The sequence below is a fragment of the Melospiza melodia genome, chromosome 10 (assembly GCF_035770615.1).
Source record: "Melospiza melodia melodia isolate bMelMel2 chromosome 10, bMelMel2.pri, whole genome shotgun sequence".
NCBI lineage: Eukaryota > Metazoa > Chordata > Aves > Passeriformes > Passerellidae > Melospiza > Melospiza melodia.
This window is the reverse complement of record NC_086203.1, coordinates 13,349,061-13,375,712: the sequence shown is the minus strand read 5'-3', so window position 1 is coordinate 13,375,712 and position 26,652 is coordinate 13,349,061. Positions and strand designations below refer to the sequence as shown.

General features: G+C 39.5%; 1 protein-coding gene across 14 annotated transcripts in view; it reads left to right on the top strand.

Annotated features, from left to right (window-relative positions):
* ATP2B2 (ATPase plasma membrane Ca2+ transporting 2) overlaps nt 1-26,652 on the top strand; it is a 407,966-nt gene that overhangs the window by 319,268 nt on the left and 62,046 nt on the right. For 12 of the 14 annotated variants that reach the window (XM_063164432.1, XM_063164430.1, XM_063164426.1 and 9 more), the window contains 4 exons: nt 2,067-2,108; nt 3,695-3,859; nt 5,938-6,152; nt 8,291-8,533. In XM_063164432.1, the coding sequence (XP_063020502.1) occupies nt 2,067-2,108; nt 3,695-3,859; nt 5,938-6,152; nt 8,291-8,533 (665 nt within the window). The remainder of the gene's footprint in view (nt 1-2,066; nt 2,109-3,694; nt 3,860-5,937; nt 6,153-8,290; nt 8,534-26,652) is intronic. The other 2 variants (XM_063164431.1, XM_063164429.1) reach the window with 1 other exon arrangement.

Genomic DNA, 26,652 nt, shown 5'->3' with positions numbered 1-26,652 from the left:
TTCCTTTATCTTGATTACCCAAATTAACTTCTCTTTGTTGTTCTGTCTAAATAACTGAACTGTAACTACCTCTGATGACTTCCCCCACTCAATAACATGAATGCAGTAGATTAAGAATATTAAGAATGTATTTTTAAAATACCTGAGTTTAAAATGTCGTTAATGATTGTTTATTTTGTGTACTGCTATTTTCAGGTAGCCAGTCAATTGTTGGTGTAAATTTTTATGATAATTATGCTATCAAATAGCAAATATACGGTCCTAAAAGTACATATTTTAATTAAGAAAAAAAATCTCTGTGATTTGTCTGCCAGTTGAGACAGTTACATTTGAGTTTTGCTGGTGATTTTTATCATTTTGAAGGTTGACTATTGTTCCATTTTTTTTGCCACTCTGAGGTTTGGAATTGCACTCTGCAAAAAGGATCTCCAGAGCAGGAAATGGAGCAGACTGCCTGCTCTAAATTAATGCCTTCCAATTCTTAGGGATGGCTTTATGCTCCAGCCAGAAATCCAAATCTCCAGAGATATTTTGTGTCTTCCAGTAACTTTATTAAAAGCCCTTCTAAGAAAAACAGCCACCAGGCAGGTACTGAGTCCAACTGTGCCCCCAGGCCAAGGTTTTATAGGGAATTTCACTGTGGAAAGGAGCTTGGTTTGCTCAGGTTCATGGATTCCTCCCTTGTGCAAAGTGTAAAGCTCTGGAAGGTGGATTCTGAATTTTTAAAAGTCCTGTTATTGCCAGGGTAGGAATAGAATTAGAAATACAGACATGCAGTTGATGGTCAGTGGTTCATTGCAGTAATTCACCTGAGCTCTGAGATGATTTTAGGATATGAAAGCCTTTCCCTGGCTCTGCTTCTGGGCTTTGGAATTTCCCAGTGTGGCACTGGGGCCTATATTTGACAAATATAACACTAATTTTGTCACTTTTGCTCTCCCACTTAATGCAAAGAAAACGTGCAAGAGATGCATCTTAGCTTTTCCATTCTGTTATGATTTATTCACAGCAGAGTGAGAAAATTAATCCACATGGCAGTCAGAAGAACAAGATGTACCTGCTGGCACATTTTTTAATAAATCCTGATGGTACATTTCTTATTAGAATGTGTCAACAATCCTGTAATGGTATTTTAACTGAATTTTCCTTAGCATCATTTTTTATTGTGCATTTTACATAACTACCAAAAGACATTGTCATCCATTCTGAGATAATGTTTGTTGTAACCTTTTCCATAAATTTATATAGTTACTGTGCAAGTTTTGTAAGAAATCCCACCAATAAAATTTTAATTAATTTGAAAATATTTAGCTGTAATTCTGAATACCAAAGTTTTGTATCTGATTTGTGCATTTTTGCCATTTTTATCTCATGCACACTTTCAAATGACATTTCCACTTGAAAAAGGCACAAAGGAATAAGGACTTTGCTGTGGTAAAACTGTTGGTGGATAAAATGTCAAGCTGGAAATTAAAGAGGCACATGGTAAATCTATGTTCAGGATAAATCTGAATTTAGGTCACCTGGCACTTGTATTTCCAGGAGAAATTTGCTAATTAGTACAACCAAGTGAGGAAGACGTAATTTTAAAATCCTATCTGATTTACATTTTTTATTTATTAATTTAGATTTATTAACGCCATTGTTTCTATTTTTGTCAATTTAGTAACATGATTAATTTAATTCTGGAATACATTAGGAAAGCCAAACTCTATGTGTGTGCCAGAATTTTTAAGTCCCAGCCCTCTGAAACATCAGCTCAGGAATATTATTCCAATTCCTCTTTCCACCAGAACCACTTTATTAGTTTTCCCCTCTGAATTGATGCGGATTTTTCAAAAATACGTGGTGATGTTCAGCATTTGAGGTGTTCCAGCCCTGAGCTTGGCTGGAGCTCCTTGGCCCCTCTGTGAGTGCAGATGTGAGGGCAGGGGATGGTGCCCAGGTGCCCGTGGTGTGCTCATGGTTTTTTTTGTCTCCCATTTTTATAAATCCCCATTTTCGTGTTCTGTCTCGGCTGAAGGTTGTTTACTGTCTGTTGTCTGTTGGAATTTTTCATCGTTTAGGCAAGATGCAGGATGGGAATATGGAGAACAACCAGAACAAAGGTAATCTTCTTTGCTATTCAGGAGGTTGTGGATTGTATTGTTAGCATGTAGTTCAACCCTGTCCCAAAGTACAGTGAGAACCTGTGGTCTGTGCCTGTGTGTGAAACTGGCCCTAATTGTTCAGAATGTCCAAAAAAACCCCAAACAGCCAACCCCAGCCCCAGAGATTGTAACTCCCACAAGCTGCAGAGGTTTAGGAGAGGAGCATTTTAAAGGGACCATTTATAGATGTTGCTTTCATCTCACAAAGCTCATTTGGATTAATTGTTCCTGTGCAAGTTGTGTATCCTGTGTGTTGTTAGTGATTTTCCAGCCCAGTTTTTTTATGTCTCATCATCTCTGGTGTCTGATGGCATTGTCTGGACATCTCTTCATTTGCAGGGGAAAGGCAAAGCAATAAAAAAAGGAAACCTTAAAGCCAAGGTGTTATCTAGCAGTGTAAAAGCCTTTTATGAGGGTAAACAACGGAAAGATTGAGAGTCCTAGGTGTTTCTTATTTAATATACAATGTCAGGAAGAAATTGGAATCAATATTTTGCTTTCTCTGAAGCAAAGTTATGGTTCCCTTTTTATTATAAGACACAGCTATCAAGAGCTCTTTGGGTTATACCAAATTAAACGACAATTTTCTCTTCTCAGATAATACTGAACATTGCAAAGGTGATGGCTCAGAAACTGGATAGAGAAACTCAGTGGTTCATGGTACAAAAGTACCAAATAAAATGCTATTAAATAATAAGCATTCAGGCTAGGTAGATAAATTAGATTTCCAGGTCAAATAAGCACGGTCTTGTACAATCTCTTCATGAAAGCAAAGCAGTTTCATCTCATCCTATTTTATTTATTGTGCTCGGTACAAACCAGACACATGCACATATATCCACTGCAATGTCATTGCTTTTCAGAAACAGGTAAAAATAAAGCTTCCTTTTGCTGGCATTCTGTCAGGAAAGGAGGGATCAGCCCTGAAACTGTGTGTGGGTTTTGTGGGGGAATGGTGATGCCACCACCACCACCAGACCCGAGGGCTGAGCACCTTGATCACAGAATGCTGAGGAAACTTTATAACTGAGGGATTTTCTGGAAGGGTGGATGGCAGAGGGTGGTCCCCTGGTCACTGAGGTGCCCCTGCAGCCCAGAGAGGTGACACAGGAGTGACCCGTGCAACCTCAAAATATTTGCATTGGAAATGTGCATTGCATTCTAAGAGGCACCCCAAAATCCCAGAGGAATGGGGAGCTCTGCTGTTGCAGGGAATGCTGCAGTGCTGGTGCTGTCACCTGCCAAGTCACCTGCAAGACATTCAGTGACATATATGTGTATGGCCCAGAGCATCGTGGGTGGGGGCCCAAATGAGGGATAAACCCCAATCAGCGCTTTCCAGCCCAAATGGCCACGTGTCCTGAGGGATGTGCTGGCACAGCTGTGTCCTGCAGAGCCCCGCTGGCTCTCCAAGGGAGCCGAGGGTGTCCCTGGCACAGACTGTCCCAGGCAGCCCCTGTGGTGCTGGCTGGTTCAGAGAGGATGAACACGGAGGAAAGGAAGGGATGAAGCTCTGGAGTAACAGTTTTGTTCTGCATTACCAGCCAAGCAGCAGGACGGGGCTGCTGCCATGGAGATGCAGCCGCTGAAGAGCGCAGAAGGGGGAGAGGGAGACGACAAGGACAAGAAGAAATCCAACATGCACAAGAAAGAAAAATCCGTCCTGCAGGGAAAGCTGACCAAGCTGGCAGTGCAGATTGGCAAAGCAGGTATGGCTGGGTGACACCAAAGCCCTCTGGGGCGCAGGAGGCGAAGAGCTGCAAAGCAAATGGTTCTGAAAAGGGACAGGCCCTGTTTTTACTGCAAGATTTGGAAATGGGTCATCACAAAGCTGTTCTAAGGAGAATATGTGGTGCTGGAGGTCTTTTATTCTCCTAAAAATCAGCTTTGACTGTCAAGGAGCTTTGGGCAACTTGGATTGTAATGAATATTCGAATCAAAATGAAATGCAGCTTTTCTCAGAGTTAATATTCCCAAGTGCAGTAATTACGTATTTAATTTCCTCTCCCCTCAGAACTTGGGAGTGCACAGTTTCAGAATCTCTAATACCATCTCAAAATATCACTCACACAGTATTTCCCTCTCATGGATTCTGAAATCATTCTGTTCTCCCCAAATATGCACATTCCTGCCTTCTCCCCAAGCATGACACATCTCTGGGGTCCTGTATCCAGAACCATCTGGCCCCTGGGGTTGGAAGCAGCACTTCTCCAACATGTGGGCAGAGAGTGGAAACCTTCCATAAGGGCCTAAAGTTCCTTAAATTTGCTTTTCTCGTGGTAATAAAGAGATTTTGATCTTCTAAAAGGGATTTTGATCTCAGCTCCTTGGTGGAGGCCCTCCCAGATCCATTTACTCCTGCTCCATCTCCCTCAGCCTTCTCCCCCAGTTTGGATTTTCCCCTTCCCATCCCCCTGTGAGCTCATCACAGGAGTTGATCTCATAACCCCTCGATGCCAATTCCCTTTGCCTGAGCAGAATGTGACCAAATCCAGGATTATCATCCCTGATATCCAATTTCATGCCTTGCCCCAGTTCATATTCCTCCAGCTCCTCTCCTTTGTTCCCCCTGATGATTAATTCCTTGGATTAAATACCTTTCTGCACTGCCTTGACTTCTGCTCTGTCACCTGAACATCACTCTTGAAGTAATTGTGTAGGGGTTTCTGACCAGAATGTGGCAAGCAACAGGAATTAAATTAATTATCATTGCCTCATTTGGTTTTTCTTTGGTGTTGAGCAGCCTATGGGGATGTCTTGTGTTGTCAGGAGTATTTGCCTGTGCAATATTTTAATAGATTTTCCTTTATCCTCTGGCACAGAGCGATCTTCCTGACTCATCTGTTTCCTGTCAAACTTAACATCCTTCAACTTTACCAATTTTTCAAAAACTGCGGTTAAGACATGAAGTTCACAGCATTCTCCTTCTACTCTATGATCTCATTAGGGAGAAATTAATTTATTCCAAAATGCAGGCTTAATTCCTTCACACAAACCTGCCAAACAGGGCTGTCAGAGCAAGGCAAAGCTGAGGCTATAGTGGAAATTTTAATTTGTATACTCAAACCCAGGGACAAAACTGTGGAGCAGGAGTGCTATCCCAGCCGTTGGGAGAGTTGATGGAATGCTTGGAACATTTTGTCAATTCTGTGAAATATTTATTGGTGGCTCTGTCTCTTTGGAACCTCTGCTCATGAAAATACACACTCTGCAGATGTTCCCTTGAAAAGGGACACCTTGGAAACACCAGTATTAGTTACATTGTAAAGAAACCCAGTGAAAAACTGTCCTGTGGATAATTCTGCATTATTGCATCTTCATATTCACCCAGCCTCATCTGTAGGACTTTTCTACAGTATTTTATACAGCAACATGGGAGGCTCCTTTGCTCAAGCCTCTAAAGATGTACTTACTTAGAAGAAAGGTGTTTAAATATGGATAGACAAGTAATTTGTAAAAGGTGGGGGTTAAAAGGACAGCTAAATGTTGTACCAGGCAAAGTAATGTGCTAAATTGAATAAGCTTAACTTAAGTGACAGAAGAACTCCTGCACTGCCTGGGAAGTTGTAAAGGCAGCAGTAAGTGCTTGAAAATGAATTCCTAGAATTCCTTGTGCACTGTAAATATATTATGGCAATGTTTTTTCTTCATTGTATGGTTTATTGTTATTGGTACTGGTGAAAAATGTCACAAAGAAAGAAAGAATTTCCTATCAAATCCCAATTTCTAATTGATTGTGTTCTCAGTGCTGTTTGGGTTTATGGTAACTTGTGATTTCTCCTCCCAGGTCTGGTGATGTCTGCCATCACTGTCATCATCTTGGTACTGTATTTTGCCATTGACACCTTTGTGGTCAACAAGAAGCAGTGGTTGCCTGAGTGCACTCCTGTCTACGTTCAGTATTTTGTTAAATTCTTCATTATTGGTGTTACTGTGCTCGTGGTTGCTGTTCCTGAGGGACTCCCACTTGCTGTCACTATTTCTCTGGCTTATTCTGTAAAGGTAAGAGACATTCAAAATAATCCAGGGAGAACAGTGCTGTTTGCTTGAGTTCACCACTGAGTTGGTCCTCAGGTTTTATCAGATGGGATGAAAAATGGTCTGAAAATTATGTGCTCAAAATGTTCATGAAATTGCTTTAAAGAACACTTATATTGAAAGTATTTCTAACAAAAACGCCAATACATCTTTCAGCACATTTCCTTAAAACTGCACAGTGCAGGAATATCAAGCAGTAGAAATACCTACTTAATTTGCAAGGAACCAGGAATTTATTGAGCAGAATGTACTCTGAAAATAGTCCAGTCTTTTGATATAGAATAATTTTGTATTCAAATTTTCTTGTGCAACTGTACAAAGTTTTGACAAGGATTTGAAGTCTTCAGGAACACTTCTCAGAGAAACTGGAGCTTCTCAAAGAAATTAAGAGTTTCACTGTAGCTTTCATGTACTTTTCTTAAATGCAGTTGCAGTTCTTTGAAGTCAATGTAAATGGTTGTATTAGGAAATTAAAGAGGATTAACATTCTGGACTTCAGGATTACTTGAGCAATTTAATTAGATGATTTAAACATTCTGGGAATCTTAGATGAAGATGGTGTAAAATTGATTTCCATTTACCATGTAGACAAGTTCACTTAGGAAGTTTAGGAAGGAATCTCTTAGCATCTGTGCAGCCAAATATCACAATTATTTAAAAAAGGAGCAAGGCTCGAATATGGGGTTTTGCTAATGAAGAATGTAGCTGCTTTGAAAACGTATTCTCATTTTCCTGATGTCCTTCCTCTGCCATCCTTTTTCTCTTACTTTCTCTTGTGCTTTTCCCCCAAAACGTGTGGTGCTTCTGTGTGCTGCCAGATAGCATCCTGGCATTCCAAGCAGTGTAAAGAAAAAAATCCAAAATATTTGCTATAACAATAATGTTTAAAATCCCTGGTTCCTTTAGCTCATCTTTGCTGTTCCAGCTATTCCTTAAAATGCAAACCTACTGCAAGAAAATTATGCAACACTTTTAAAAGTTTATCAAAGGCAAAATTACCTCAGGGATAGGCACAGCTTTGCTGTCTGTAGCTGGGATTTGAGGTTATTGGCCCTCACCAAAGCTCTGATTTAGGCGACGTCATGTTCTCACCAGCAGGACTAACCATGGGCTGATTTCCTTTTAATGGCTAAAAACCTCAAAAGCTGGCATTGAAGGGTTTCTTACTTGGCTTTTGGTGGGTTTTCCCCTCAGAAAATGATGAGGGATAACAACCTGTTTCAGCTATTCCTTAAAATTCAAACCTACTGCAGGAAAATGATGCATTTCTTTTAGGTTATCAAAGGCAAAATTACCTCAGGGAAAGGCAAAGTTACCTCAGGGATAGGCACAGCTTTGCTGTCTATAACTGGGATTTGGGGTTATTGGCCCTCACCAAAGCTCTGATTTAGGCGACGTCATGTTCTCACCAGCAGGACTAACCATGGGCTGATTTCCTTTTAATGGCTAAAAACCTCAAAACCCAGCATCGAAGCGTTTCTTACTTGGGTTTTTGATGGGTTTTCCCCTCAGAAACTGATGAGGGATAAGAACCTGTTTCAGCTGTTCCTTAGAATGCAAACCTACTGCAGGGAAATGATGCAACTCTTTTAGGTTATCAAAGGCAAAATTACCTCAGGGACAGGCACAGCTTGGTTTTCTGAAAGTGGGATTTGGAGTTATTGGCCCTCACCAAAGCTCTGATTTAGGGGACATCATATTCTCACCAGCAGGAGTAACCATGGGCTGCTTTCCTTTTAATGGCTAAAAACCTCAAAACCCCAGCATCGAAGGGTTTCTTACTTGGGTTTTTGATGGATTTTCCCCTCAGAAAATGATGAGGGATAACAACCTGTTTCAGCTGTTCCTTAGAATGCAAACCTACTGCAGGAAAACGATGCAATTCTTTTAGGTTATCAAAGGCAAAATTACCTCAGGGATAGGCACAGCTTGGTTGTCTGCAAGTGGGATTTGGGGTTATTGACCCTCACCAAAACTCTGCTTTAGGGAACGTTCTCACCAGCAATACAAACTGTGGGCTGTGTTGCTTTTTACGACTAAAATCCTGTCAAAGCCGACATCGAAGGGTTCCTTACTTGCCTTTTGGTGGGTTTTCCCCTCAGAAAATGATGAGGGACAACAACCTGGTGCGGCACCTGGACGCCTGCGAGACCATGGGCAACGCCACGGCCATCTGCTCGGACAAGACGGGCACGCTGACCACCAACCGCATGACCGTGGTGCAGGCCTACGTGGGCGACGTCCACTACAAGGAGATCCCCGACCCCGACTCCATCCCTGCCAAAACCATGGAGCTGCTGGTCAATGCAATCGCTATCAACAGTGCTTACACTACCAAAATTCTGGTGAGTAGGTGCTTGGGATTTTTGGGCTGGTTAAGTGAGGCCTAGCAGTGATGCCTTGTGAGGGCTGAGCTAGAACAGAGGCTGGGCAGAGTTAAAGAATAAAGCAGGGATTTATTAAAATGATCTCCTCAATGGATGCACCTTGGGCAGCACAGGAGCCCAGCCAGGGCTGCACCCAAGATGAACCAAAATGGTCCCAAAATGGTCAACTGGTCACAGGTTCTCTCACTTTCTTTAATTTTGGTCTATTAGCTTATTGGAATTAATTGTCCAATTACAGCTTTAGGTTATGAATCTCATCCTTCTTGTTTTTCTCTCTTCATGCCATGTTGTTTGTTCTCTTGGGCTGAGGTTTGGATAATTTGTCCTTGGTCCCAGCTAGAGAAGGAATTGTTTTGTCTCCCTACTCTGTGAAGAAAGTTTACTATTCTCTTATATAAAGCCCAGACCTGTGAATTTTTTGTTTGTATTTTCTACTTTTATTAAGGTTGGGATTGAAGGCACTTGAGAAAGTATTTTATGTTTGGACATAGGTGTTCATTATTTATCAGTGAAACAGTCTTACAGCTATGAGTTTGGTAGCTTTTTATTAGAAAGGCACAAAATGCCTTACTAATTACTTAACTATATTTTGTTACAAGGTCTTTTAAGACTAAACAGTCTAATTAAGAAATGACACTTAGATTACTTTCTTTTTTAACCTAATAACTGATCTTTTGAAGCTTGCAATGCAGACTTTTATGTTTTATTATAAAATACTACTTAAACTCATCAAGAAGAAGGAAGTGAAGAGTAACTTGCTTCTACTCTAAATCTTTTATCTTGCTTCATATTTATTTTTATATTCTAAAAGGAGGGTTTAAGTTTGCTACTTTGTGATATTACACGCTTTTAACTAACTACACACTTGTAATCTTAGTGCTATTAATTAATTTTGGAAGTCTTTCCTACAGCTTCAGGTTAAATGTAGTGTTTTCTTGTGTCTGTACCTTTCAGCACAGAAAGTTTAAAATTTTCAGCATCTAGGATTCTAACCCAGATCCACAAATGAAAGCAGCACAGAATCTGAAAAATATAAAAGCTAAAACCTCAGGTATCGGCAGAAAGAGGTGTAATTTTTTTTTAAAGTGTTAATTCCCTAATGTGTTATTGTAAATGATGAAGCATTAAATACTGTTGAGGTCTTCAAAATGAGAACAGGTGCTCTAAAAACTGTATATTTTATTGTTTTTTTCAAGGACAGGGATTTATTTAAGAGTGCAAGACCATGAGAAATTAAAAAAAAACTCCTGCTGTCATTAGATTGGGGTAGCTCAGTTTTGGTGCAGATAAACTTGGGAACACAAATATGTTGGTAACACATCTGGTCTTCACTGAGTCTTCATGTGTGCAAAATGATTTTTATGTGTCTAAGAAATTTCAATTAATGCTCAGAAAGCACAAATTGGATTGGTAAATCAGTGAGATCAATGACCTTTATCCATTCTGGTTTCAGGTGAGTTACATCCTAAGGTATTTTATTCACTCTGTGCAGGAGGCCAGAGTGGAACATATCCTGTTTGCTTGTGGCCTTGGCTTCTTTTGTACAGAACTAATTAAGAGACTGAATTTTTTTGCAATTCCAATAGATTTGTTCTTTGAAAGGTCAAGCTGAATGTTAACGTTGCTGAACAAATAGATTTTTTTCTTTCTGGTTTATGAATACAAGTATTGTCCTTTTCATAGGTCTGTGCTGAGCTGCAGAATAAAGTCAGGCATGTAGTTGATGTTTGTTTTATAAGTGTTCTCTTAAAATGCAATCAGAGAAAACAAACCCTGTGTGATAACTCAGAGTGGATATTTGATGGCAGCAGCTCCTTAAATTTCATTTGTTCATTTCCAAACCAGCAAGAACAGTTTGTTTTTCCTGGGTAATTCCTGCTCTCACAAATCAATGTAATATTTGATTGCTGGGGAGAGGAAAAAGCACCTTGGTTATTTAAATGTTGTTACAGCCTCAGTCAGCTCAGGTGCTTCCTCCTGGAGAAAGAGAATAAAACACCCTGAAGAGGCAGGATCAGGACATGGCAAGGGGTTTGACTTTGGGAGAACATTCCCAGTGTCAGCAGAATTTTCCTCATTCCCAGGGAGCAGCAGGGCAGGCAGGGGGTTGGTTTTTCAGTCAGGTGTGACTGGCAGAGGCTTATACAGAGTTTTATATTTTGCTGTTCATTCTGAGATCAAAGCTAGTACCAAAGTGTTTCTGCTCACCTTCCACACCAGTTCACCCCTCTGAATCCAGAGGAAATCATCAGACCTTCCACATCTGCAGCATTAAGTTTATTAATCTGTCTTTTTCTTGTGGTTTATTGAAACATTTCTGGTCAATACTAGTTCTAAAATGGTCTCAATATAATTATTTTTTATTCTGACTTGGCTTCATTGTTCCTTGTTGGAATTAGTTCTATGTTCTTATTTAAAAGAGTCAATGTTTCAGCATTTCAGTGCTTTTTAAAATTTGCAGAGACTGATTCTAAGTTGATAAAGGGGTGAAATCCTCTGGATGCAGATCAGTGACTGCTTGAATCTATCTGTTTAAAATTAATGGAGATCTTTTAGATCTTATGAGCTAAAGCTTTGCAACATGGACTCCACGAGAACACAGCTCCAATCTCATGGGATTTCATTTTATTCACAGTTTATAACAAGCTGACCTTTAAGATGCAGGACATTGTTCCATAGCCCATTTTGCATCCCAAATAAATACAGTAAAAAGCACCTGAGGGAGTTGTTTCCAGGATAAATAGACAGAATTCTTTTCCTTCCTGCTAGTACAGAATGCGCGCTCGCGCGCTCGTTCTTGCAGCTTGTTTAATCAAATTGTGAATTTCAGCTGAAACCCAAAGGGCATTGGAAGGGTTCTGTCGCCAAGAGTGAGTTTTGCATATTCTATTTTTAGCTCTCCAGCTACATGTGTGCTGCAAATTGCTCTTTGTGTGAACTTCTGTTCACAAGGATCACATATGGGACCATAAAATTAGTCAAGATGCTCTGCTGAATGAGAAATATTCCCTCTTGCATTGTCTTTTGATTAAGGGGCAACTGAACCATTGATAAAAATATAAAAAGGGAATAATATCAGTGCTTGGCATAAAAGATTTGAATTTCCCTGAGAAATTAAACACAATTTATTCCAACTGAACAATAGCATCATTAAATATAGCTCTTTTTACTGCTTTCCAAGATTAAGTTGCTGGGTGAGCTGATTTTGCATCCCTTTAGCTTCAGAGCAACTTCTCTGCTGTTGGTGGGAGAGGATAGGAGAAAGGAAAGAAGGAAATTTCAGGAGAAGAAATTTCAGGAAAGAGGGGAAAGGAAAGGAAATTTCAGGAAAGGAAATTTCAGGAAAGGAAATTTCAGGAAATTTCAGGAAATTTCAGGAAATTTCAGGAAATTTCAGGAAATTTCAGGAAAAGAAAGGAAAGGAAAGGAAAGGAAAGGAAAGGAAAGGAAAGGAAAGGAAAGGAAAGGAAAGGAAAGGAAAGGAAAGGAAAGGAAAGGAAAGGAAAGGAAAGGAAAGGAAAGGAAAGGAAAGGAAAGGAAAGGAAAGGAAAGGAAAGGAAAGGAAAGATTAGATTGTGAATTGGCAGCAGAAGAGTTTGCAGGAGTTCTCCACATTGTGCTCCTCTATTTACAGTGTGGTTTTCCCTGTTTTTCTGCACCATGTGTGCTCCACAATCCCAAGCTCTGTCCACAGAGAGCTTTGCAGTGCTGGTGTTGGTAGAGAAGGGCTTGAGGGAGTTTTGGTGACAATTCAGCAGTGACCATCCTTCAGCATGTTTGTGCGAAGCTGTTCTCCAGCAAACCTCGGTGTTCAATATTCCTGTTTCCACCTGGAAATCAAATCAGGCTTTGTGCATTCCTGCCTGAGAGCTGTGGTGGGGACTGCAAAGACTCTGAGAGCAAAATCTGCATTTTGGGAATCCTTTGATTGCTCTTGGAGCAGGAGAACATTGATCTTGGACGCCAAGGAGCAGTGATGAACCAAAACCACTGATTCCAACTTTCCTGTGCAGCTCTCGCTTTCATAATTCCAGTTTTAATTAGAGAGGAATTTCTTCTTTTAATTTCCTGGCTGGGTGTGATGTGCCTGATTAAGAAGACACCACAATTAGGGTTTAGCTGAGGGATTTTCAGCACCAGTGGAAAAGTCCCAGCTGGAGCTGTTACTGTGAGGATCTGACACCGACTTTTCATTTGCTGCTTGATGGGTGTGAGGGATAAAAGGCTCCTTTTGCCTGTGCTGGGTGAATATTTGAATTTTTAGTGCTGTTCTGGCTGTGATTCGGTGCATTTGCACAGAGTGGGGCAGGATGTGGTGGCAAACCTTGAACCAAAGGAAGGAACGTCACAGGAAAGTACAAACATTCACTCCCTTCCATATTCACTCCCTTTTCCCAGAGGAAGTAAAATAAAAATAGTTTGGTCTATATGTTAGTAAATATTCATCAATTTATGAATGTGAGCTGGGAAAGCTTTTGGGACAAAAATGCTGCTGTTGGATAAAACCTAAAGGAGAAAATGAAATAAAACACAAAGAATACAGGCAATTTTATTGCAGCTGAAAGGCAGAGCAGGTAGATGATAATATATTGGACACCCATAATATATAAAAGCCGTAAGAAGCAATGACATCCTACAAAGGTGAAATGTTGAAAGGAGAAAAAACCAAAATTTTAGCACAATCTGGCTGCTTTGCTAGGATTGATGGAAATCTGTTGCTGGTATTGGGAACATGGATAGCCAGGTGAAAGTTCTTTTTATTTGGGAGAATATATTTGCATCCCAAGCAAGAACAGCTCTCTGATTGTTGGGAGACACAATGTTCCTGTCAGGAACGGCCTTTGAGAAGGTGTGCAAAGTGCAAAATATGCCTCTTTCTTTGAGATTTATTTATTTTTTTATTCAAAGACTGAATTTTATTCATCAAGTACTTGGATAATCTTGACTTTATAAAGATAATGTATTTATTTTGTTATTCGAAGACTGAATTTTATTCATTAAGTACTTGGATAATCTTGACTTTATAAAGATCATTTATTCATTTTTTAATTCAAAGACTGAATTTTATTCATCAAATACTTGAATAATTTGAATTTAAAAAAATTTTAATCAGATAAAAAATAGTCCCAATAATAATTATATATATATATATATGTGTGTGTATATATGTATATGTATGTGTATATATATGTGTATATATACATATATGTATATGTATGTATGTGGTATGTATGTGTGTATATATATATGTATATGTATGTATGTATATATATATATGTGTATGTATATATGTATGTATATATATATATGTATATATGTGTATATATATATATATATATATAATTCTTGGCATTTCCTTTTACCATTCATAATTTCAATATAGTAAGGTCTTCTAAAAAAAAAACCAACTTTAAACATTTTTGGGAATATAGATATTTGGAAGTTTCCTAGCAATAATTTCAAAACTTGAGCTGTAGCAGGTATATTTAAGGATTTTTCCATACATTTCCCCATGTTCTGTGTAAAGTTTTTCATGATGGGAAGGAGGATTGAAATGTCACTTTTTAAACAATGGTTGCTTGTGGCTTATCTGACACAGAATAGACTTTACATTTATCTATCTATCTATCTATCTATCTATCTATCTATCTATCTATCTATCTATCTTTATATGTATGTGTATATGTATATATATTTTTTTTTTTATGTGTCTCTGTACTTATTTACAGTTTGGCTTTGCAAATAGAAAGGAAGATGTAGACCCTGAGTGTCTAGGAAAGGTTTTTTTAATTTCATATTTAAAAAAGCTCAGTCCCCAACAGGTCTCACCTATCAAGAGAAAATGAGGGAATTTCTGGGCCCTGAGGCTACAGCAGCAGAGCTGTCTGCCAGGGGCTCTCTGCTAAATGAAATTGCTGTTCTATGTCACTAGAATTCCCTTTTTTATTCCAAGGAGAACCATAAAGAAACAGCTTTTGACCTCCAAACTGCCTTTTTGAGTTATTTTGGCATATGGAATTGCAAAGATATTTTTACTCACAGGGTTTGCTTAAAACCTGTTCTCAAGCTCTTTGTTTCTTGTGCTAAAGAGCAGATGATTTTCCCATTTATTTTTGCTGCAGGTGAAGATTCAAGCCATCTCTTATTTTATCCAGCTCAATTTCCTTATTTCTACTAAAAATGATAAATACTTAAAATAAAATAAATATTACAAATAAATAAAAAATACTTTAATAAATCAAAATAAATCCTTGAAAAAAACTCTAGACACAAAATATGAGGACAGAAATGGCTACAAAAGTGGTAAAAAAAATAAATTAGTAAGGATAGATTGAGGAAAGATTTAATTTATGATAATTTCAATGACAACAGAGTCTCTGGCATGGCCTAAATGTTGTTTTTTTCCTTCTGCCACTGACATCAAAGCACAAGTGGCATCTCCAGCTGTTGACTGGAAGTGTTTGGAAAAGATCAATCATTTATTTTATTTATCAGGGGGTCAAGTGGCCAGTCCAGGCTGAGCTGCCTGGGCCAGAGCTGTGGGGGCAGAAGAGAGGATGGGAAAAGGAAAAACAGAGTTGTAGGGTGGGTAAATTGAGGGGGAAAAGGAAAAACTGGGAAGGAAAAAGGGGAGGGAAGGGAAAAGGAGAGGAAAAGAGAAAGGAAAAAGGGAAGGAAGAAAGGAAGGGAAGGGGGAAGGGAAGGAAAAGAAAAGAAAAAAGAAAAGGGGAAAAGAAAAGGAAAAAGAAAAGGGGAAAGGAAATTTCAAGGAAAGGAAATTTCAAGGAAAGGAAAGGAAATTTCAAGGAAATGGAAAGGAAATTTTAGGAAAGGAAATTTCAGGGAAGGAAAGGAAATAGGAAATTTCAGGAAATTTCAAGAAAGGAAAGAAAAGGGAGAAAGGAAATTGTGAATTGGCAGCAGAAGGGTTTGCAGGAGTTCTTTCCATTGTGCTCCTCTATTTACAGGGTGCTTTTCCCTGTTTTTCTGCCGTGTGTGTGCTCCACAATCCCAAGCTCTGTCCAGAGGGAGCTCTGCAGTGCTGGTGTTGGTAGAGAAGGGCTTGAGGGAATTTTGGTGACAATTCAGCAGTGACCATCCTTCAGCATGCTTGTTTATCTCTGCTTCCTTTCCTCAGGCAATGCTCAAAAGCAAATTCTCCCTTCAGACACTCCGTCACGATTTCATAATTTGTGTTTAAAGCTGGTGAGGAGGAGAAGTGCTATTGGACAGGTATTTTATGGAAGGAGAGGTCTGTCCAAGGTTTTATCCTCACAGGAAATCAGTAAACAGTAAGAAATATTAATGTTTTCATCTTAGCCATGTAATGACATTGGAGCAGCACATTGGTGCCACTGTTTTGGATGAGGGAGGAGAAACGGGCTGGAATCACCTTCCTGGACTGTGGAATACATCTGGAGTCCTAAAATCCTCTCCTTCCTGAAAATGGCTCAGAAAAACGTACTGGGAGGAACTGGTGGAGAAATTCAAGATCCTGGTTTCATTCCCTGTCTGAGAAACACCAAGGGAATTTCGGGCAACTCATAAAACTCATAAAAAAACCAGGTTTTATAGTTGGGATCCTGCAGCCTTAGGGGTACAATAAATGACTAAATGTGGGATATCAGGAGAAACACAGAGGAAAATCTGCTTAGCAGAAAATCAGATTCACTTATGGGGATAACCTCCAGCTCTTCCCAAAAGTGAAGGCTTTAAAAATCACTGTTTCCTGCAAGATGCTCCACAGTGTTTTCATTTGGATTTTTAAATATTGCTTCTTGTTGTCTGAGTTTTCCTTTTCCTTTTCCTTTTCCTTTTCCTTTTCCTTTTCCTTTTCCTTTTCCTTTTCCTTTTCCTTTTCCTTTTCCTTTTCCTTTTTCCTTTTCCTTTTCCTTTTCCTTTTCCTTTCCCTTTCCCTTTCCCTTTCCCTTTCCCTTTCCCTTTCCCTTTCCCTTTCCCTTTTCTTTTTCCTTTTCCTTTTCCTTTTCCTTTTCCTTTTCCTTTTCCTTTTCCTTTTCCTTTTCCTTTTCCTTTTCCTTTTCCTTTTCCTTTTTCCTTTTCCTTTTCCTTTTCCTTTTCCTTTTCCTTTTCCTTTTCCTTTTCCTTTCCTTTCCCTTTCCCTTTCCCTTTTCCTTTTCCTAACAAAATATGTTGGTACAATGAATGATTTGACTGTGTTGAGCTTCTTTTCCTGCCTCTGAAACCCTGTGTGATTTTCAGGGTGGCTTTGGATCAGGAAAGGCATCCCAAGAATCAAAGAGCTTCTGGATAGTGCTGCAAGTAATTAATTGGCTGCTTTCAGCACATTAGTTTGGGCTGGAAATTTGTGAAAATTTTCTTTTTGAAGAGCTCAGGTGACAGAGTTCAAATATTGTCTGTTAATACAATATTTTTATTGTATTAGCAGATACAATAAAAAATATTGTATCTGTTATACAATATAACAGATTGTATAACAGATACAATATTTTGTTTATTCCAGGTAAATGGTGCATTTGAGCCATTCAAAATGAAAAATTTGGTTGATTTGGTTGAAAATGGATTGAACTGAATATTAAAAATCTATATATTCTGTAAGAAGTTTGATTTCCTAGGCAAAACAATTCCTATTTTAGGTAAATTTCTATCTTAATCTGATTTTTTTTTGTATTTGTTCCCAGTGTTACACAACTGTGTAAGGAGTTGTAAATTATGGATGGGAACAGACAATGCAGGCCAGAGAATCTTTCTAAATATAAGCAAGAACAATCATCACCCAAAAAAATCCCCCCAACATATTGAAAACTTTTCCTAAAGCCCTTGCTAAGCATTTTCTCAGGATAAATTAGGCAGGGAAAAAAAAAAAACAACCCCTCAACCTATAGTGTCCATCTTATTTACTGTGTAAATAATAATTATTAGGGATAATGGATGATGCAGTTAATTGTGGTGGTAATTAGCAGCAAAGTAATGATCTTCACACATCACTTGCCATTGGAGTTGTGTGGAATGGGAGGCACAAAACCAGCTTTTCTCCCTAAATTAGCAGCTGACTTCATAATTGAAATCATTGTGTTTAGGCAGGGCTGGGCTGTGGGAGGCCTGGACAGCTCCTTATCCACCCCTGAATTTTCCTTTTCCTTTTCCTTTTCCTTTTCCTTTTCCTTTTCCTTTTCCTTTTCCTTTTCCTTTTCCTTTTCCTTTTCCTTTTCCTTTCCTTTTCCTTTTCCTTTTCCTTTTCCTTTTCCTTTTCCTTTTCCTTTTCCTTTTCCTTTTCCTTTTCCTTTTTTCCCTTTCCCTTTCCCTTTCCCTTTTCCTTTCCCTTTCCCTTTCCCTTTTCCTTTCCCTTTTCCTTTCCTTTCCCTTTCCCTTTCCCTTTCCCTTTCCCTTTCCCTTTCCCTTTCCCTTTCCCTTTCCCTTTCCCTTTCCCTTTCCCTTTCCCTTTCCCTTTCCCTTTCCCTTTCCCTTACAAACACGTTGGGACAGTGAATGATTTGGCTGTGTTGGGCTGGCAGGGGCAGGAGGGTTTGGATTGACAAAAAAAGCTGGGCTTGAATGGAATCTCCTTTTCTTGTGAGCTGGGAGGGGTGGGATGGGGTCAGCTGCCAAGAAAGAGGGGAATTTGGGGGAAGAAGAGGAGAATTTGGGGCAGAATAGCGAGATTTGGGAGAAGAAGAGGGAGATTTGGGGGCAGAAGAGGGGGATTTTGGAGAAAAAGAGGGGATTTGGGAGCAGAAGAGGAGAATTTGGGAGGCAGGGATGGGGGATTTGGGGAGAAAAAGAGGGGATTTGGGGGCAGAAGAGGGGGGATTTGGGGCAGAAAAGGGGCATTTGGGAGAAGGGGAGGTGATTTTGGGAGCAGAAGAGGGGATTTGGGGCAGAAAAGGGGCATTTGGGAGAAGAAGAGGGAGATTTGGGGCAGAAGAGGGGGATTTTGGAGAAAAAGAGGGGATTTGGGAGCAGAAGAGGAGAATTTGGGAGCAGAAGAGGGAGAATTTGGGCAGAAGAGGGATTTGGGGAGAAAAAGCGGATTTGGGGGCAGAAGGTGATTTTGGGAGAAAAAAGCAGATTTGGGGGCAGAAGAGGGACATTTGGGAGCAGAGATGGGATTTGGGGCAGAACAGGGGTATTTGGGAGCAGAAGAGAGGATTTGGGAGAAAAAGAGGGGATTTGGGAACAGAAGAGGAGAATTTGGGAGCAGAAGAGGGGGATTGGGGAGCAGGGATGGGGGATTTGGGAGAGGAGGTGATTTTGGGAGCAGAAGAGGAGGATCTGGGAGAAGAAGAGGGGGATTTGGGAGCAGAAGAGGGCATTTGTGAGAAAAAAAGGTATTGGGGGCAGAAGAGGAGGATCTGGGAGCAGAAGAGGGGATTTGGGGCAGAAGATTTCATCACCTTTATTTCCTCAAGTGACAGAGCCCATGGTAACAAACACCTCCTTCATCCTGGCCTCCGTTGCCTTCCAGTTTGGTCATTGCAGATTCCATCAGTTCCTGATGGATCAATATTCCCTGCAAGCTTTTTAAGCAGTCTAAAATCACTTGGAAGCTCTTTATTTATTATAATATAATTTTATACATTTGGTTTTTTCCCTCCTTCTTGCTGGTATGCAAATGAATAAATCAGATTTTGAACTTGCTATGACGCAACAAATGTTATCCAAAATAGAATTTTATTTTATGTAATTTATCTTATATTCTTATTCTGCACAAATCTTGTCTTGCCACGAGAAAATTCACCTGTGGGGATAACCTCCGAAAGTGCAGCCTTTAAAAATCAGTGTTTGCACAGTATTTTCATAGGGGTTTATAAATATTGCTTCTTGGCTGAGCGTTTTAGGACTCCTTTTTTCTTTTTTTTTCCCACAAAAATGATGCACAGTGAATGACTGGAGTGTGTTGGGCTCCTTTCCACCCTGCTGAGGTGAGGCCATCACACCTTGGAGCTGCTGGATGTGCTGGTGGGGGTGTGCTGGTAGCACTTTTCAGGGAATATTCTCAGTGAACGTTTTCCTGCTGGGACCTTTTGTTTTCACGTGAGTTGGTGTAAACCAATTACTTCAGGCACGTTTTGGTTTAATGGGAGTTTTCTTCGTGCTCTCAGTCGTAGGGACAGGAAGATAATCCCTTCCAATGTGATGATTGAACCCCAATTTCACAGAAAATGGGGGTGCTTTGATGAGGTACACAAACAGGCTGATTGGAAATCAATGTGGTGGGTGAATCACCTCCTAATGAAATAGGAAATTAATTCCTTTTCACGTTTATGTTGTGTAAATATATAGTTTATATACAATGCAGGTTTAGTTTTTACTCTCAGAGCTCCAATGTGGTTTATTCCTCTGGGAGAAAAATCAAGAATCACCAAAACTGCAAATGGTACAAGATCTGAAGTGCAATGGATCAGGAATAAAGTCTGACAGGAAATGTGTTGATTTCAGGGAAATAAATGCAGAGTTATTTGCAGACTTGAACAAATCTCTAAACGGACTTTCATTGATGTTCTTTGTGACTGACCTTGCACTTCACAAGATCTATTAATTTGCTTTTAATGTAAGCAAAATTATATTCTTTTTGAGTCACAGATAGCTTAGAAAATTGGTATTAAATGTATGATAAGTAAAATCAATGCTTCAATTTCCAGTTCCTGCTTTCTCCTGCAGGTACAGCCCGTTTTTCTGTCAAGCTTGCAGTTTTCTCTTCTTGTGTGTGAAGCTTTTGGCTCCTTTGGGACACAACCAATTTTATGTCTGGGTTATTTGTGGGTGTGGGAAGGTGTCCAAAAATCCTGGGCATTTCTGCTTTTAGGACAGCAAAAGCTCTAGGATGGGTGGAAACTTGGAGAATTGTTCCCAGGGATCCAGGAGGGGCTCTGGCTTCCCAAAGGCATGTGGCTGTGATGGATCCACATTCCCAGGGCCATGGGGACTGACAGGGAGCAGGCAGGATGTGTGTCCCACAAAATCCTTTTCCCAGCTGGAGCCTTGCAGAGGAAAGAGGAAGTTTTCAAATTTTATAAGGATTATTTTAACTTAGCCACCTAGTCCCTTAGCGTCACTGAAAAAATGACAGAGCTGCTGTGCAGACACCTTGCATGGAAAAGAATCTTCTAGAAATTATAAAAAAAATTATAAAAATTAAGATAAAGGGAATAAGCACTGTGAGCCTGCCTTAAATAAATTGAATGGGATAAATTGAAGAAATCTGTGAGCCTGCCGTAATAAATTGAAGAAATGGAATGGGGTAAGTGGAATAAATGGAAGAAATGGAATGGGGTAAATGGAATAAATCTTAAAAAATGGAATGGGGTAAATGGAATAAATCTTAAAAAATGGAAGAAATGGAGTGGGGTAAATGGAATAAACCTGTGAGCCTGCCTTACCTGTGCAGGTGCAAACACACAGAGCAGCAGAGTGGGCCTGGCTCCTGGTGAGTCCTTGTGGGGACATTGGGACACCTTTTCCTTGGGAAATTCTAGATGAGAGTTGTTAGGCAGAGGATGTGGCTCATTGGCCATAGCACCAAGGAAAGCTTTGAGCATGTTAAACAGCTCCACTGCAGATTTTTTTATTTTATGCCACTGTTATTTTTCTGTCTTTTCCATTTATTCCATCCCCCTCCATTTCCCCTCACTCCAAAGGCTGGCAGTGCTCAGTGCTGGTGTGATAGGGGCTGTGCATTTGGAAGAGGTGAGAAATGAGATTTTTTTTCTGGGAGAATTTTTTCTCTAAAAGAAGGACAGGATGTTCCAGCTCTCCATCACTGCTGTCCCGTTTCCTCCTGAATGAATAATCAGGCACAAATTGGCTGCAGCCTCCGTCTGCTGCTCTGCCCAGCCAAGGCATCACTCCTGCTGTCCTGACAAGGAGAGGGCCTGGCCACAGGACTGAATTTACAATGCATCCCAAACATTATCCCACCAATCATGCAAAAAAAAAAAATCCCTCTGAGAAAATATATTAGCCAAGCATGGCTCTGACAGATTATCTCCACTCGAGCTCATCCATTTGCCTCCCAAACCCCAAATGGAACAGACCCAAACCAATTTAAAAATAGTCGCAGCTGATACGTGCTGCTAAAGAGGAGCACATTTTGTATCAGCAGTGAAATTTCTGCTCTTGGTTGTTTTGGACTCCTTTGGAGATGGGTGCTTGAAGAGCCCTTCTCCTTACTCTGGAAATGAGTACTATTAACAGAGATCTGTAATTATGATGGGCTATAATCAGGAGCTTCAATCAAGTGAAAAAACTTCCTTTTCCATGTGGCTACATTTGCTTTGCACTCACTAAATTTAGCTCCTTCCACTGTACTAATTGTTTGTAGCTGTGGTGCCACCAGAAAGGCAGCAAGGATTAAGATTAATCTTTGCTTTGGTTTGGTCTTTCTAGAAATTTATTTCCCCATCTGGTTCTATTTAATAGAAAGACAGACAATCCCCAGAGTATTGATAAGTTTTCTGCGTGTGAAAACTGGATGGACAGATCAGCCACCTGTAAATTCTCTTTCTTTTATGGAAATTCAGGTTTTTGATTCCTGTAAAATCTCTTTCATTTACGGAGATTCAGGTCTTTGATTCCTGTAAATTCTCTTTCATTTATGGAAATTCAGGTTTTTGCTGCACATCTTTAAAGGTCAGATATTTTCTGTTATTTAATGCATGATTAAATGCTTGTACATTATGGTTATTATCACAGTTCATGTTTTTCAGATGGTGGGACTGGGTTTTGGTGGATTTTTGATGAAATTCCTGTACATTATGATTATTGTCACAGTTCATATTTTTCAGATGGCGGATTTTTGTGCAAGGGGATGTTTGGTTGATTGGTTTTTCCACTCCTAATTAGCTAAAAGAAGTATAGAGGAGGCAATACAAATAGAAATGAGAGTGGGTAGATACCATGGAATAGGTGATGGGTTTTACACTTTGTGGTTGAAATTCATGCAGGATTGCCAGGCAAAAACAGGCACGAGAGGCAACTCAGGCTACCAGTGGAGGTGTTTTTAAAAAATGTGATTAATTTTGATTCCAAGAGTAAAATAGTTGACAAAAGGTGATGAGATTTGAGCATCACATGGTCAGAATTATTGAATATTACTATTGGCTTGGTGGGAGAAAGGATTGAGATGTGAGGGAAAAATCTGTTGATAAATGATTTAAATGTGTAGTAGAGTGGCTCCAAGGACATTTTCCAAATGTACAGATGCTGCTTAGACTGAAGAAAATGTAACTCTGCTTCCTTAAACCTAAAAGGTGAGGTTTCAGCCCTAAAGCAGTTGCTTGAAGGCTTTTACTGTTGGTCAACTTCATGCAAATCCCAGTGTTGGGTCTAATTTGGAAATATGCTTTTGGAACTGGGGACATTGCCTTGGAACTGGAGTTTTCCTACATAATCCAGGCAGTTTCTGTCCTGTTTGCTCTGCCTGCAGCTCTCACAGAGCCAGCCCAGGTCCAACAGGCAGTAAAACCTGAGTTTAACAGATCCAACCTGAGTTTAACAGATCCAACCTGAGTTTAACAGATCTAACACGGGGATTTACCCAACAGATCTAACTAGACCCAACAGGCAGTAAAACCTGAGTTTAACAGATCCAACCTGAGTTGAACAGATCCAACCTGAGTTGAACAGATCTAACACTGGGATTTACCCGACAGATCTAACCAGGTCCAACAGGCAGTAAAACCTGAGTTTAACAGATCCAACCTGAGTTGAACAGATCTAACACTGGGATTTACCCAACAGATCTAACCAGGCCCAACAGGCAGTAAAACCTGAGTTTAACAGATCCAACCCAAGGCAGCAGCTCTTGGGTGCCATTAATTACAGCCCTGCCATTAAGTGCAATTTCTCCTTTGAAGTGAAAAATGCTCAGCTTGGTTGTTGCTCGTGACAGTTTGGGGAGTGTTTGCCAAACTATTGAAGAATTCATTAGAGATTTATAAAATCTCTTAATCTGCTCCTATTTTTGCCAGTTTGGTTTAGAAATTGTCCCTTTGTCACTGTGGTCTGAGTTCTGCTGATTTTGGTAACAGGAGAAATGCTGAGGCTTTCTTTACACCAAACTCAAACAGAATCCTTGTATTTAGACTGTATTTAAAGTCAATTATTTGTTGATTAAAGTAAGTTATTAACAATTGCTGTGCCTAATTACTTTGATTATATAGGTTACTTGTCAACAGTTCTTGTTGCTCTTAAAGCTGGGATGGTGCCAGGATAAATCCAACCATTGCCAGTTCCCTGGGGCTGCACAAAAGGACAGGAGTGCAGGTTTTTAGTGGCCTTGTCTGGAAAGAGAATAGGGAATGTTCCAAATTTAGAGCTAAATTGTCATGAAATGGCACATTTTAAGGGACTGTAGAAATGGGTTTGATCAATAACAATAGGAAGATCCCTAAATAACACAGATGAATAATATCTTATAGTGCAAAAAATATGCCAAGACTCCTCTGAGGGAAATGTGGAGAAAAATCTGTGCCAGTAAAGTTCAGTTGAATTTCATCTGGAAACAGCAAGGCTGGAGGATCCTAATCATAATTAAGAATTGATCAGTAGTGTCATAACAAGGCAGAGTTCCTTCTTTGCATTGTGGTGTGGTGCATTAATGTACCCCTGGTTAAACCCAGCCACGAATTATTGTCATTTGGAATGGAGAGATTTTTCATAATTAGTTTTGGTTTTTAAATTAAAAGACTCCCAGCCTTCTGTTTTAATTATTTTTGTCTAGAAAATAATTTGACAATTTATTACAAAAGGAAAAAGTTCAAATGAGAGAACCAGAAAGGATTAGGAGATGGAGAGGAATAATTCATATCTTTATGTTATGGATTCACTGCTGAACTGTGATCCATAAAAATGTACCATCTCTGTCAGTGTTTGCTTCCTTACAATAGGTATTGTAAAATTACATGTGCAGGACCTTATAAATAGATATTCTTAATTTTTAAACATTATCACTTGTTTTGTTTATAGTTTGAAATCAAAAAACCTTGCTCTGGTCCAAATTAAATTAATTGCATCAATAAATGCGGTTAAATTAAGCTTTGTTAACTACTTCTGCTAGAGCTATCCCTCTATTTATCTGGTTGTGAAACTGAAAGAAATAGTAATTTTTGTTTGAATTAGTGATGAGGGTGGTCAAACATTGCCACAGGTTGCTCGCAGAAGTTGTGGAGTCTCCTTCTCTGCAGATATTCACAATCCCACTGGACACAGCCCAGAGCAACTCTCTAATTTTTTCAAAAATTGTGTATAAACCTGACATGTCCATCTTAAACCAGTGAGAAGAATTAAAAATTTTCATGTTTGTGGAAGTATTTTTTTGCCCTTTTTTTTTAAAGTGAAACAAAGGCAGATGGATCCTTAAATTAAAAGGACAATTAATGATTTGCTATTAAAAACTCTGTGAATGTACAAATAGGTGAGCTTCAAGAGAGGGGGAGTGGGGACTGTTGACACCAGCCTCTCAGTCTGTTCTTCATGCCTGATTTCCCTTTCTTGCAGAGCCACTCGTGGGGAATTCATGGGCTGCATCCTTTTTTCCCTGTCCCTGTTCCGTGAGCTGAAGAGCACGAGTCCATATTCACTGAGCCACATCAGCGCTGCTCCTCAGCTTGCTGCTGGAATGTCACCCTGATCCATTGCATAATTCCAGCTGGCCCCCCTCTCAGGGGAGCATTGCTTGCTGGGGTTGCAGGCAAGATGCTGAAATGCTCCGTTTTTATATCAATTTATAGCTGACCAAACTTGGCCCCACCTCGAGCAGCAGCAGGGGAATGATGTGGTGCAAAACGTTCCCTTGGTCTGGGCATCGTTTTCAGATAATAGGGAAAACCATTTCTGATAATAGGGAAAAACATTCAAATTATCCCCCCAAAAATGAAATAATTACCCTGCATCCCAGCTAATCTGAGGGAGGAAGCCTTTGAATATCCTCCAACTGTGGGAGAGCTGATGGTGTGACGGAGTTGTACCATCAGTTGTACCTGGATAATTCCATCACACATGAACCTGTTCTTAAACTGATACAGAACGAGACAAAAATTCCTGCTACCCTTTTCCTAGGCAGTTTGGGCAGATCTGATATTGAAATAGGTTAGATAACCATGAGGGATATTAAACCTGAGGGAATTCAGGAGCCTCACCAGCCACTAGTGTTGGTTTTCCTAGAGATGGGGCAACCGAGAGGCATTTTAAAAGATTTTATTCCATTATCAGTCTCGATAAAGAGTGAGACACAAACTCAATGCCATTCTATCAGAACCAACCCATTTCTTGGTTACAATCCCTTAGAAATGTTTTTCCCTATTAGCTTTTGCCAAACAATGCTGATTGTTTATACAATCTTTGTTTCCTATAGCCAAGCACCCATATTTTTTCTCATGTGATGCTGCTACAATGCATCTTTCGATGCATGCATATTTCATAAACTCACTTCTATTTTTATAGTTTTATATTAATAATCAAAAATTCTTTTAGTGGTTTCCCCATACTATAAGTTTTACACCACAAAAAACCAAAGAATCACAATCTTCCCTTCACAAATATAACAGTAATCATAAATTCACTTTACAAACACAATATAATTCCTCCAATTCCTATAAAACACCCATAAGTACTACTAAATTCCAATCACTCAACCAAAACACATAAAAAATTATAAAACCATCTACACCAATATCCAACATACCTGTAATATTAATATTATAATTATATCTATATATAATTACACCTATATGTATTAATACCTATAATGTTAACTATTTTACAACAATATATTTAACTAGAAATCAATTATAACCATTCAGTACTAATACATTCCACCCAAAAAACATCAAATACTAAACCAAAACTCTCATACTAGAGTAACCTCTTAATGTAGAACTCTGTTAACATGAAATAATCTTGTTTACATTTTTGATTCCAGTCTTTAGATTTTGCATCCCCTGGGGATGTTTCATTGTGCTTTCATTTTAGTTTGTCTAGGTGTGGGATGAGCTGGCAATTCCTTCCCTGCCAGCCAGGGTTTGGAATAAATTCCCTTGGTTTTGAGAGGTTTTAGTGGTGGCTGCAGGTGCCTAAAGGAAATAGTGAGAACTCGAGGT